At 32.0% G+C, this 13,189-nt stretch overlaps 1 protein-coding gene across 3 annotated transcripts in view; it reads right to left on the bottom strand.

Moving 5' to 3' along the window:
* The window catches only part of LOC132708575 (tyrosine-protein phosphatase 99A), a 455,230-nt gene that overhangs the window by 4,938 nt on the left and 437,103 nt on the right, over positions 1 to 13,189 (bottom strand). For all 3 annotated transcript variants that reach the window (XM_060680970.1, XM_060680971.1, XM_060680969.1), the window contains exons 8-16: positions 9,890 to 10,087; positions 9,313 to 9,590; positions 9,012 to 9,253; positions 5,099 to 5,385; positions 4,829 to 5,040; positions 4,058 to 4,183; positions 3,827 to 3,996; positions 3,412 to 3,712; positions 1,120 to 1,685 (exon numbers count right to left, since the gene is read on the bottom strand). In XM_060680970.1, coding sequence (XP_060536953.1) covers positions 1,120 to 1,685; positions 3,412 to 3,712; positions 3,827 to 3,996; positions 4,058 to 4,183; positions 4,829 to 5,040; positions 5,099 to 5,385; positions 9,012 to 9,253; positions 9,313 to 9,590; positions 9,890 to 10,087 — 2,380 coding nt within the window. The remainder of the gene's footprint in view (positions 1 to 1,119; positions 1,686 to 3,411; positions 3,713 to 3,826; positions 3,997 to 4,057; positions 4,184 to 4,828; positions 5,041 to 5,098; positions 5,386 to 9,011; positions 9,254 to 9,312; positions 9,591 to 9,889; positions 10,088 to 13,189) is intronic.

The raw sequence follows: 13,189 nt of genomic DNA, 5'->3' as shown, positions 1-13,189 counted from the left end.
TGTTATATTTTGTGAATTACCGACAAACATATTTTGGAATTCAATTTACTAAGAAGAGGTAAAAATATTACAAAATAAAAACAAATGTTTTAACAACCAAAAAATAATATTAAACCTAAAAATAACAAATACAGAAATATTACTAAAATTGTTTTTTATTGTAATTTCTTTTTAAATTTCAAAATACCACACATTTATCCAAAAATGACGAAAATTGTTTGCAGGAAAAAACATGTGAGTTTGTTATTTTTTGTGAATTATCTACAAATTTAATTTGGAATTAATTTAAATATCAGTTAAAATATTAAAAAATAAATAAAAATATTTTGACTACCCAAATATAATATTAAACCTAAAAAAAAAAATTCCACAGAAATATGACTAAATTTGCAATAGAAGAAAATTGGTTTGTTATTGTAATTTTTTTTTATTTCAAAATGCAAAAGTCATCTTAGAATACTCATTGTGACACCTTATTCTACATTTACATCAAGCATTTATCTAAAAATGACAAAATTTCATGTCTGTAGACAAAAATATGTGAGTTTGTTATATTTCGTGAATTATCTACAAATGAAATTTGGAATTCAATTTACAGAGTTTAAAATATTAAAAAACATATAAAAATATTTTGACTACGGAAAAATAATATTAAATCTAAAAATAACAAGTCCCGCAGAAATATTACTAATTTGTAATATAAGAGGATTGTTTTTTATTCCAATTATTTTTTCTTTTAATTTTAAAATGCAGAAGCCATGGTACGTTACTCATTTTGACAACTTATTCTACATTTAGACCAAACATTTATTCAAATTTCATACGTTTGTCGGAAAAATTGTGTTATATTTTGTGAATTACCTATAAATAAATGTTGGAATTTCATTTACTTAGAAGTAAAATATATACAAACACGTTATTACCAAAAAGTAAGCCTAAAAATATGAAATTTTTATTGAGACATGTTTTCCATCAATTTGCAAATTTCTGGAAAACAGTTTTCAGTCAAGCTCCGAAGAAGCTAACAGGATGATTGGCGAAACATTAGCTAGTTCGAAAATTAACTTGAAAATTGATTTCCCGTTCTCATTTTCACACGTTCTACTATGCGCCTCTTACCTGTCAACAACACAAATTGGCCCTTGTCCAACTTTCTGCAAGCTGATACAATAATTGGGCAAATCGTACATGCCTTTTATACTTCCGACACCCTGATGGGGCCAATTGTGGCACTGCACGAACTTAACCTTAAACTCGTAATCGTCTTGTACCGATTTAAGCATGAAATCGCGGGTGATATAGGGCGCAGTCATGTTCACCCCCACCTGTTGACATGTGTAAATATCAGTTTCAATTATTTCATCCGCATCGGGCCAAAACACTTCGAATTCCGATGTATCCGTTATGCTCAACATCACTATCAATTGGGCGGCGTGATCCCAACACATTTTCCAAAAGTCTTCCTTGGAAACTGGATGTTGAGTGATGACAAACTCTCGGAGACTGTGGAATCCCGGCAACCAACTGGCGTTTATGTAATCCGAACCGTCTTCTCCAGGCTTTGGGGTTAAGTGAACGCGAGCACTTTCGATAGGAATCAAATGTGAGCACCTGTTCTTCCTCTGATTTACAGGTTTGTTCGCTGAGACCAGATTAAAATCGCGCGGAACGAAGCTTGTCACTTGCTAAAAACACGCCATATTTAACAATGCTTAAGAAGTTTCAATTTAATGCCATCTCTTAAGCAGATCATGCGCAGAGCGATTATAAGCAATAGCGTCATTAGATGCCCTATTGTGGAACAGAATTTCAAGGAACTTATATCTCATTAAGGAATGGCACATTATTACTTACGGCTGTCGGGTCAATTTGTAAAGCAAAAATGAAATTTTTGACTCGGGAGTTAATTCAATACCAAAAAGTTATTAACAATGATATCCATGACTTACTGACAATCCTGAGGAATAAAATGCCATTAATTATTTACATGTATATTTGATTTACTCAGAAAAATGAAAAGTACAAAATAGTAACTGTATCCAAATTTAAGGCTAACTGAATACAATTTTTTTTTGTACATTACCATAAATATTTAATATGTTCCTTATTGCATTTAAGAACAAATTATTTTACAAAACATAAAATAAAGTCGGGGAGTGGCTAATAAATAATAAAATAACTCTGCTTAATATGAATTGAACAATTCTGGACATAGTCTTCTTTTTTATTATTACTAAGGAGCGAAGAAAATGCGAAAAACGAACTGGGCAACCACAATTTAAGATCATTTTTGACAAAATTTTATAAATTTGGACGAGTCAACTGTACGTAAAGGAGCATAAAACAAATATGTCAACAATTGCAAATAATTCAGAAGTTTTTTCAAATTTCAAGCATATGTTTATAGATAAAAGACACAATTATCGTTTGGGAAAATTTGAAAAACATTTAGTTATCAATTGTTTTTATAACTGCAACGAATAATTTTTGTAAGTTACGAATTGTATGTTGTGCAAGTATTATCTGAATCCATCAATGGTATTGTTGAATTATTAATTGTATTAATTTTTGTATCTATCAATAAGTGCATCTATGAATAAAAAACTTTAAAAATGAGGTTTTTCTTTTATTTCATTTATATTCATTTAAATAGGTCTGCGGTATAGGCAAAAAATTATAGCGTTTATGAAGAAATAGTTCTGACTTTATATAAAATAACGTTAATATTTTTAATTATTTCTTTTTTTGTTCATTTCGATGTATATATTCCGAAAATTTTACATATTACTATTTCTTTTTTGTTTCATTTATATTTATTCAAATGGGTTTGTGATATAGGTAAAAGATTATAGGAATTCTGAAGAATTGCTTAATGATAAAGAAATAGCATATTTACATATGCATATTTATATTTTTTGTTCATTTCGATCTATATATTCTGAAAATTTTATGCATTTCAATGTGCATATATTGGGGTTTTTCACTTGCATTTTTTCCGCTCCTTAATTATTACATTTACCTGCAGAATTAACTCCATTTGTATCATACAGTTAATGATTATGTTTAATTGTTTAAATATTTAAAAAATATTATAGTGTAATTCGCCACAAATTGTATAATTTATTAAATTGAAGTTGAAGATTTTTCAGTTCATAATATTTGACTGTTGGAAATAACATAAATAAATAAGTATTACACAGATTTAAAATTTGTTCAAAATATTCCTTGAAACATGAGTTTTACACTTCAACACTGTACAACCACGAAAAACCGCCCGACTTTTTGCTTATTTCAAAACTTTTGGAATAAATAACATTTAACTAAATTACATATTTATAAGATTTAAAGAATAACGCTCGAAGTGGCGTCAAACCGCACTTGCAACCCTTCTTGTAATAGTTACTATATTACCTTAAACTGCTCCCCAAGAGGCTTCCATACTGACTCATCTTTGCCCTTAATACTTTCCGGATTTTGTAGAACCTCCAAATACCTGGTGAACGAATCGCACATGATATCGGTTTCGCCACATTCTATCGCCTCCACTAAAGCGTCGTGGATAAATATGTACTGCTCTTCTGTTTGCACCAGGAAATTTCGTTGAGCCCTGATGTGTTTTAAGAAACCGAATATGTTTACTTCGCCGCGAGTTTTAATTTGCTTCAGCATCGCGTCCAGAACTATGTAGGTGCCAGTTCTACCAACTCCAGCACTACAAAAGGCATTTAGTGAGAAGTAGTTAGAATATTATGATGTATGACTACAAAAAATGTAACTAACTAAAGCATTAGGTCAAATGTATCAACGCTGAGAAGATTATTGTTACCTGCAATGCACTACAATGGGTCCACTATCAGATGGATTGGCACTAGAAGATTTCTTCACAAAGCTAATTACTGGCAGTGGGTGATCGGGAGTACCGTGATCGGGCCAATTGGTATAATGATATTGATAAACGGTTTTTTCCGCTAAAGAAGAATCCTTCTTGTTCTTAACCTACGGCAAACGCCGCGTTTAAATAAAGATTTCGATTGAATACCAGACGAATTTAATTTACCCGGGTGTGTCTGATAACTAGAGTTCTAATGGTATAAGTTGCCATTACATCTTCTTTGACTAGTCTAACTTGAATGACTCCGTAGTCTTCAATCCCTTCCTTTGGCCAATACATATCACATTTTCGCTATAAAATAATCGATTTAGCAAACTAACATAAATTGCACTAAATAAAATTGAATCAAATCGGAGCCAAACATATTATTAACGTTAATACGAATTTAACACGCCTACAGAGGGTGTTCTTAAAGGCAAAACTATACAGTGTTGAAAAAAATGTGGTTTAGAGAAATAATAATATGAATCAATAAGGCCTTTTTTTGGGTGCATTCGATAAGTCCATATTTTTTGCCCCTCCACCCATTACCGTTATGTTTTGAGAAAAAATAAAGTAAATTATTTTTTATACAGATATCCAAAATCCAAAAATTATTATTTTTTATTTTTTCAAATCCTGGTTCGATATTTTCGAAAATTTCTCTTGGGGCACCGCGCGCCCTCACAAAAAAAGCCTGGTGAATAGTAATAAACCAAATTTTGAGTCTGTGTGTGTGTGTGTGTGGGGGGGGATTACGCGTTGAAGTGCAGGGCAAGGAAAAACAGTGACGAAATGTTTAAACTGGTTAGTAAACCAAAACTGCCACTCTTAATTCAAACCTTAAACATAGCTAACTGACCTAGATGACTTTTATAAATTTTAACCCTGCTAAGAGAAATTATATATAAAAAATCAAAAGAAATAGAACAATAAAATAGTAAAACGCAAACTTACGCGTCCCCTTTCGACTAAATTGGTGATCATAACAATAATGGTAACTCTTTGTTCCCAAATCATACGCCAAAAGCAATCGAAGGTTGACGGTAAAGGTCCTTGGGTACCGATGTAGGCCCTGTTAACCGAAAAACCGTCAATATAATTCGCGTTAATGTAGGTTGACACTTTTTGACTCGGCATGGGTAGCAGTTGGACACGGGAATGGTCATCTAAAACAGTTGTATAGAAATCAGTACGAGGAACTCGAGAAAATAGTTGCATACATACACGCGATGATGTTAAGGTATCTGTTTTTTGGTTTGTTATCGGGATGTTGAGAATTTTCTGAGCTATTAACTTCGTTGGAGGGATCGTTCTGGATTGCTTCGTATTCTTTGCTAAAACCGATGTCTCCATCGGCGTGAAGTTTTTGAACGTGCTCGGCAAAATGTGCCACTGCAATTGGACCACTGTAGTCCTCGACTTCGTTTTCATCCGGACTCGTGTTCCAATCCAGTGGTGCCGGCGTACACTGTGTATTATCTAGGTAATAATATGGCGCCTGAATGAACTTCCTGTAAAAGAAATTTTTTCGGATATACATTTTATAAAATTGAAACGTGATGGAATGAAATCTCACATTTTGCACTTTCGGTTTTCTGATATTTGGTTATTAAATTAACTCGCGGTCATTGCAAAGTGCGAACTTTCTGTTGAACTGTGGTCCCCTTGATTTATGATTTTTTTGTTGTTAAATTAATTCTTTCACTTCAATTAATTCTTGTGACGAAATTCAGAAATCAAGTGAACAACAGCCCAAAACACACAATGTGGTGATGTGAACATGTATGTAAGGAATGAAATAATAATGAATTCAGTTTTATGTGTCCCAAAATAATCCCGATACAACGTAGTTCAAATTTTCTCAATTTGCCAGAAAATTTCAACAGCAACTAACTAAAATATCTACTCTACAAAAATGAGAACAATGCCCGCAATTCCCATTTTATTAATTACGATGGTTCTATATTTTCCATGGATATTTTAACAGCAATCTGACAGATTATTGACGAAAGAGTTTCTCATTCACAGGACTATTCTGTGACAAACATTGTTGTATGAGTTAAAATGAGAAAATTCGTAAAAATAAATTTAAATGAGAGTGTGTGTCAAACATAAATGTAATTTTCAGTGTTTACAAATAATACCTACCCTTTGAAAATACAGGGTGTTTTTCCGTTCCCAATTATATAGCCTATAATATTCAGGGTATTCAACTGCAACATTTGCAGAGTATATATATACATAGATAAATAAATAGATTTATTCTTTTTGTCAGTCTTTTCGTTTTCATATAAATATGTCTCCAATATAGTACTTTAAAATAAGCGCGCTAAGAATTAATCAAATGAAATTAATGAGTGCAAAATAGCTAAAAAAATACTGTATTATTTTTTTTTTTAAACGCTAACGTTCTTTAAATGGGTCTCTTGGACGTTTATATTGGTTTCAGCTGAACATCCTGTATATTCTCTAGGTATATTCTGGGATTTTTGTACAGCCCTGCTGTCCAAAGAAAAAAAATGTTAAAGTAAACCATATCTTTGACGGGGACTTTCAAAAAAATAAATATGGCCGAAGCTCTGTAGCAAACGAGATTCCGAATGTGAAAAAATTTTACCAATACATTACGATTTATGTGTGGACGAAACCTGAGCACTACAGAGCCAGACCATCGCTTGAAATATGTGTACGGAAATTAAATCACTATTAAAATTTTATTTATCGAGGTGCTCTATAAAATTGAAGTAAAAGAGGAGTCAGTATAAATAATTAATAACTACGATACATAAGAATTCCTTATAGTTACCACTTCAACATGTTTAAATATTAAATAATCAATGTTCAACACAACCAGATTCACAAAAATAACAACAATGTGGATGTTAAATTTGTTTAAGCTGGATTGGAGTCTGCGGTGAATCATTGATGTTTACATCGTCAGGTGCGCAATTGTTTGCTTATCTCATATTTCTGAGTAAGGTAATTAGAAAATGCTTATACAGTGGAGGAAATAATCCGAGCCTGTTTTATCTTTTCTCTTTTAATCTACACTTAGAGCAGGTGGCAAAGTAGAAAGCAATCAGGTATGAATTTCAACCCAAATAATTTCCGCAGCCCATAAAATCCACACACATTTTACAGCCTATTCCCGTTTCGACTAAACGGGAACTCGTTGCTTTTCGCGAACAAAAGAGCCGCAATAAAGACAATAACAAACAAATGAAACGTGTTGGACGCATAGAAGTGAAACATTAAACTGTGGCAATAATTTCAGTTTTCGCGTGAACGCAATAAACATTTATGACTTTCCTCTTTTATATAAACAATAAGACACGTTTGCTGGAAATACAGCATATCAAGAAAGCACTTGCGTTTCGAATCGGAAAAAATCGTTTTGTTTAATTGTTAGTATATGCTCGCTCGCATTAATAACAGCCTTTAGTGCCGTACATAAGCCCAAAGATGAATGGGTAAGGTCGTGGGACGTTAAACTTTAGACATCCTGTAGACATATATAAGCTATTGTTAAACTTGTAAAAGCAATTTAGTTATATGACCATGACTGTGTTTCCACCAAACTTCCAGACGATTTCACTCGCGTCTCAGAATATAAAAGTACCACCATAAGAAAGGCCTTTTTTTTCATCGGGTGGAAAGTCCGCAAGAAAATAAAATTGTTTACGATTTTTCAGAGAAGTCAATCCGTGTTCGGCCCGAATAAAATTTGCATTAGAAGCTGCCAAGGTATAGCTAAACCTGAGGGACACTATCGACAATTAAGCATAATTAACATGAGTTTTGATTGTTGCTGTAGCTAAAATTATGTTTTTATTTCAAAATAAATATTAACATTTTTTAAATTCAATCAAAGTATATATGTAACTTCCGAAAACTACTGAATTTGGGACACGCTGTTAATATAAACGAACCAACTATAACTTCTAATAATGCTCACAAGCGTCAACCGGCTATAGGAATACAAAATTTTGCAACACATCTTGCATTTAGATAAGAAAAACAAAGTCACTTGCTGGGCTGCATACAAATCGCTATTCATAGCGTTTTATTAACTGAATATTAAATTGTTAGTTGTTTAATTAATATTTTTTATAACGTGAGCGCTAAACCCTAGAAATTACCTCACTAGAACTAATTTAATACCGACTTAACGCGTTCGAGATCTTTAGGAGATAAAACTTTATTGCCGTTAATTTCGATCGAACTTTGTTAACAAAACTTTATTTGCAATTTACAATGCCCCAACTGCAATTTACAATTAATATAAATTGACAGAAAAGGTCCTTCTCTGTCTCTGAACGTTTGTGGTGATTTTTTGAAAAATGCGCAATAATGTGTTTTTCAATGTAAAACAGCAGAGAAAAGTAACCATGATTTCAAATCGGGTATCAGAACACAGGGCAATAGTAATTAATTTCAAATTAATATAGATTCTACTTTGATCCACGCTTCAAGCATACCAAATAAATAGGAAACAGATAACAAATTGTAATGAAGGTCCTTCTTAAAACTGAAAAAGATAAAATCGAAAATTAAACGACACATCTGACTTCCTGTACGTCAGATTTGTTAAGAAGTCCCGAAACAAAAGAATAATCAGATTTTATCTAATAACTCCAAGTTGAATGCTGAGGAGAAAGGAAAGAATGAATTGATAGTTGCATAACAATGAGATGGAGATTAAAAATCATTTACAGTCACCGTTAAAACTAGTTTTTTATTTGATAGGATATGTCCATTTTTAAATTTATAATATTTTCAAATAGCGAAAAATGCAGATTCAATTTTTTTTTCCTTTAAGATAAGAGTTTTTATTTTTTTTAATTCTAGGTTATAAGAATAAACATGGGCATCTAATGGTTGAAGGTAAACAATTCTTATGCCTTTTGAATTTTTAGAGTTTAACATTTTTATTATATAAAGGATTAAGTGACATTAAAACTCACATCATTTACTAGGGGCTTTTACACCAAATATAAACACACTGTACATATATTTGTTTCACTTTTTACCTGAATTTTATAGAGACTATATATCAGTTAAGCAAAATTAAAGGATTGCAAATATTGCGAATATGTCCCATATACCAGTACAAATTGTAACAAAGAAAGGTACTCACTTCCAAACCAAATAGCCGCCTCCCGCCAATAATAGCACACCGCTGGCACATAAGAGCCCTGCCAAAATCCCTGCCCACAATTCTACCACATGAGTAGTTGGATGGTAGCAACCTTCTGTGACATACACCCGTGATAACTTTGACTTTTCGCCTCTCACCAATCTACCAGATCGATTACTTCTTGAAGCTGCCGAGACTTGAACATCATAGTGTATATCCGGGGTAACATTTTGAAAAACAAACTGAAAACAACATTGAAATTACATTAGAGAATTCCTACCAAAAGTTAGACAGTTTTTACCGAGAATGCAAGATATTTGGCTGATGCATTTAGAGTTGCTTCATTGTAAGGAATACCTCCATCGTACACGTCAATGTAATACAAATCAATGCTTCCCGGATGTCTATCAGGCTTCTCAAACTCTACACGCAAGGATGAATTATATTCGCATGATGCATTTACAATTTTCGGTGGACTTGGACCAAGAATATCAGTTCTTCCTTCAGTTGTATTTGACAGCAAACCCTCATGGCGAGAAGAAAAAGCTTTTACTTTTATTGAATAGGCAGTGTCTGGTTCTGAAAGGAAAAAATATATATAGTTTTCCAAGAATAAAGATTGATTTATCTAATTACAGAAAATCGAAATCTCATTTTATTCAGTATAAAGTTATATTAGTATTTAATTGAAAGAGCAACTCAGTTGAATTTTAAATGAATACAATTAATGTTATTCTATAATTAGGAAATATCTATGACTCACTCCTCTATAAAAAATACCACAAGGGGTAAATACCTAACCAAAAGTATGAATGTGTTGTTTATTAATTTGCAACAGTAACTTTGTTGAATTACAAGAATATGTAAGCTGTACTTACTCAAGTCAGTGAGAAGATATGTCTTGATTGGGTTGTGGGGATCTGATTTATCGGTCCTTGTATCAGTATAATTTCCATAGGTATAGTATATCCTGTAGCCTACAAGTATTCCATTAGTTCTCTCCGGCATATACCATTGTAACAGAAGGGAAGTGTCTGTGGCATCTCGAACAGTAAGGTTTCTTGGTGGACTGGGTTCTGTAAAATTAAGAGTAGCTGTGTCATTGGCCTCTGTAGTTTTGGTAAATTCGATTTCAGTTGCACTTGTGGTAAAATAAATATTTGTTGTTGCTTCTTGACCACTTATTGAGATTACACCCCATAGTACAGCGACTACATAAAGAAATGCATGGACCATCCTCTGGCACTTGGTTTTCTGGTCAAGATACGACTACTAAATGCTCAGCTTCATGATCTGTTAAAGTGGACACCGAAAATACATTTTATGTAGGTTAGGTGTGTGAAAACAATGCAATACTAATGCACAAACTTGTTTTAAGTAGGAAATAACACTAATGTGTTTATTTATGAACACCACCCAACAGCGGCAACTGCACTGTGGTGGGGTGAGAATAGGAAGCGGTTGTCAGACCGTCCGTGTTTCCTGAGTTGCCAACTTTTTGGCAAGTTTTACATGCCGGTAATTCATATTCTTTTATTTTTTATTCCAGTATAACCGGATTTGTATAATTAACTCTTTTTAGTTATGTACCTTAACTGTCATACCTCAACTTATCGCGTCTGCTATTAATTGTCAATAACATTTTCTGGTTCAAAATTTTTGCTATATATTTTGAAGGATTTTTTCAAAAAATATCGACAAACTATTTAATAAAAACAAATGAAATGAGTGTAAAAATGAGTAAACAAAATTTACTACTCGGCCAGTAAATATCGAAACATCTGACAACGTGCATCAATTCGGCATGCGAGCGCGCATAGTCAGGCCGTTGGTTTATTCCCTCCATGGATCTTGATGGTCTGTGCAATTTCCATGCGCGATTATCCCTTTGTTCAGCATTTGCATAAGCAGAGCCATACTAAGGAGCATTTTCAAACTATCAAGTATCGTGGTAAATTTGAATGACGCCGTTAAGTGTTTAAAAGGTAAAAAAATATTAGCACATTCTATCCAAGAGACTTGTTAAATTGATATAACAATTTACGAGTTTGCATATTTCTTTGAGCGGAAAAAGAATCTATTATAAAAATAGGCCCTGCACATTTTTATAATTGATTGCCATTAATATTATTTTTTTTTATCCTCTGAATAATATATTGTAATAAGATAAAATTATGTATAAATAATGAAATTAATTATCTCGAAGTTTAATTCTTATCATTACCTCCACAATTTTCAGAATTTGTTGTTAACTGATATTAATGTAGTATATATAATACTTATTCTGGAATACTTAGATACCTACTTCTGGCGGATTCGCCGCGCTATTAGTTTGTGGGTGTTTAATTCATAATTTGAGACGTCAATTACATTAGATGAATATATGGTTTATATAAAAGCCAATAATGAGAAGATATTATGTAAAGATATTTTTAACTTAATGCAAAATGCAAAAAAAACCAAACCTTACTTTTTTGCACAATATTTGTACACATTGACAATATTATAAACAAAGACAATTGTCTACCAATCTTCGGTGTTTCGGGTCATACTAGAACTACAAATCAATGTCGTTTTACTGAATACGTAACAGCTTTGTGCCCCGGAGCCAACCCTGATTGTGTGTGGTTTATTTAATTTATCTCACTACATATCAAGTTTAGTCAAAGCGGGTTAAATCAATTTTACTTCATACTTTTGAGAATCATCATTTTGAGAATTAAATTGTCTCAAGCCATGTTCTTAAGTGACAAAAAGTCCAATTTGATAAAATCTAATAGACGATTTGAAATTGGATCCAGATTTTCCATCCCAAGTGACTTTTTAGTCGCTCCGCAGTAAAAAGATATTAAAATTAATGGAATGACATGTGGGCAATAAATATCCAACATTTAAAAGAGGAGATTTGGATTTTATTAAGTTTTGAACATGCCGCTAAGACGGTTTAGCAATTAAAGAAGGCTGTGATTCAAATGACAGTTGCGTAACCGCGTCAGTTTTGGGTGACAAATGTTTTTCCTGTAGTTAGTTCAAAGGTAATATTATTTCTTAATTTTCGATATACGTATAATTAATTTATTAGAAATAACCCACTCGTAAGCCCAATTAGTCGGAAAAAAGTTTTAATGATATTTTCTTTTCGTCAGTTTCGGCACTTCTGGAATTTCATCATATTCGAACTTACGAAATCGTGACTGTAGATACTTAGATATTTCATGCCATCGATTTAGATTTTCCAGGTTTGTTTGGAATCGATCAAGTTATAATTTCCTTTAAATTCAATATTAACAGTCAAGTATAATGGATATATAAATAAAAAATGGTTTCAGGGCAAACGATTATCGGAACGTGTTAAAATTTGAGGATATAAAATCGACACCAACAAAATATGTACCGGGCAATATATTTTTTCAGCTGAAAAATTCTTTAGAATATTTTGTTCTTTCTGATCTCAGTTTTAGAAATCAAAAAAATTATCGAAAATTTGTGAAATATTCAGAAAAACAATGGATTTGCGACTAAGAAAATTAGTACTAATAGTAGTACTACTAGTAGTATTAGTACTAGTCAACTTCATAGCAATTTATATATGTAAGTAAGGAATACATACATGGAAAAATATTTTGTCAGTTATTTCAGTAATTATAATAATATAATAGAGTTTAAATTATTCTGTTTGTAATTCAATTGATATTTTTATTTCTGTCAATAAATATTTCAGAATTGTTTAAATTACTACACAAAAAACTGTTCTTAAAATTAAAAATTGGAATTTTAAGAACACGGCCAAATTCTAAAAAAAACGCCAATTGTGATAGGATCGTTTATTAAGAATTTGTCAGTGTTTATATATTTATACATTTAGTGAAAACTCGTCGGATTATAATGGTTGGATAAATCGAATAAAGCCTATTATATTCGTAATAATAAATAGTACAATTAATACTATTTGACTAAAATTTCAGTGGTATCGTGTTTATCTAGTTGTATGTAATTCACTACTGAATGAATGTAACATAGTCCTCTTTTTTCTCCTACTAGAAATGTTGTTATTTAATTATTCAAGAAACTTCCACCGGCTACTGTAAGTAGTACTTTTTATAAAACTTCTGGATTCCTCCAGCGTTGGCTTTTATTGAGTCGAACTAGCTAACGTTTCGCCAATCATCCTGTTCGCT

Source organism: Cylas formicarius, unplaced genomic scaffold (genome assembly GCF_029955315.1).
Source record: "Cylas formicarius isolate icCylForm1 unplaced genomic scaffold, icCylForm1.1 PGA_scaffold_12__32_contigs__length_19106922, whole genome shotgun sequence".
NCBI classification, from domain to species: domain Eukaryota; kingdom Metazoa; phylum Arthropoda; class Insecta; order Coleoptera; family Brentidae; genus Cylas; species Cylas formicarius.
This window is presented reverse-complemented; position numbering and strand designations above follow the sequence as displayed.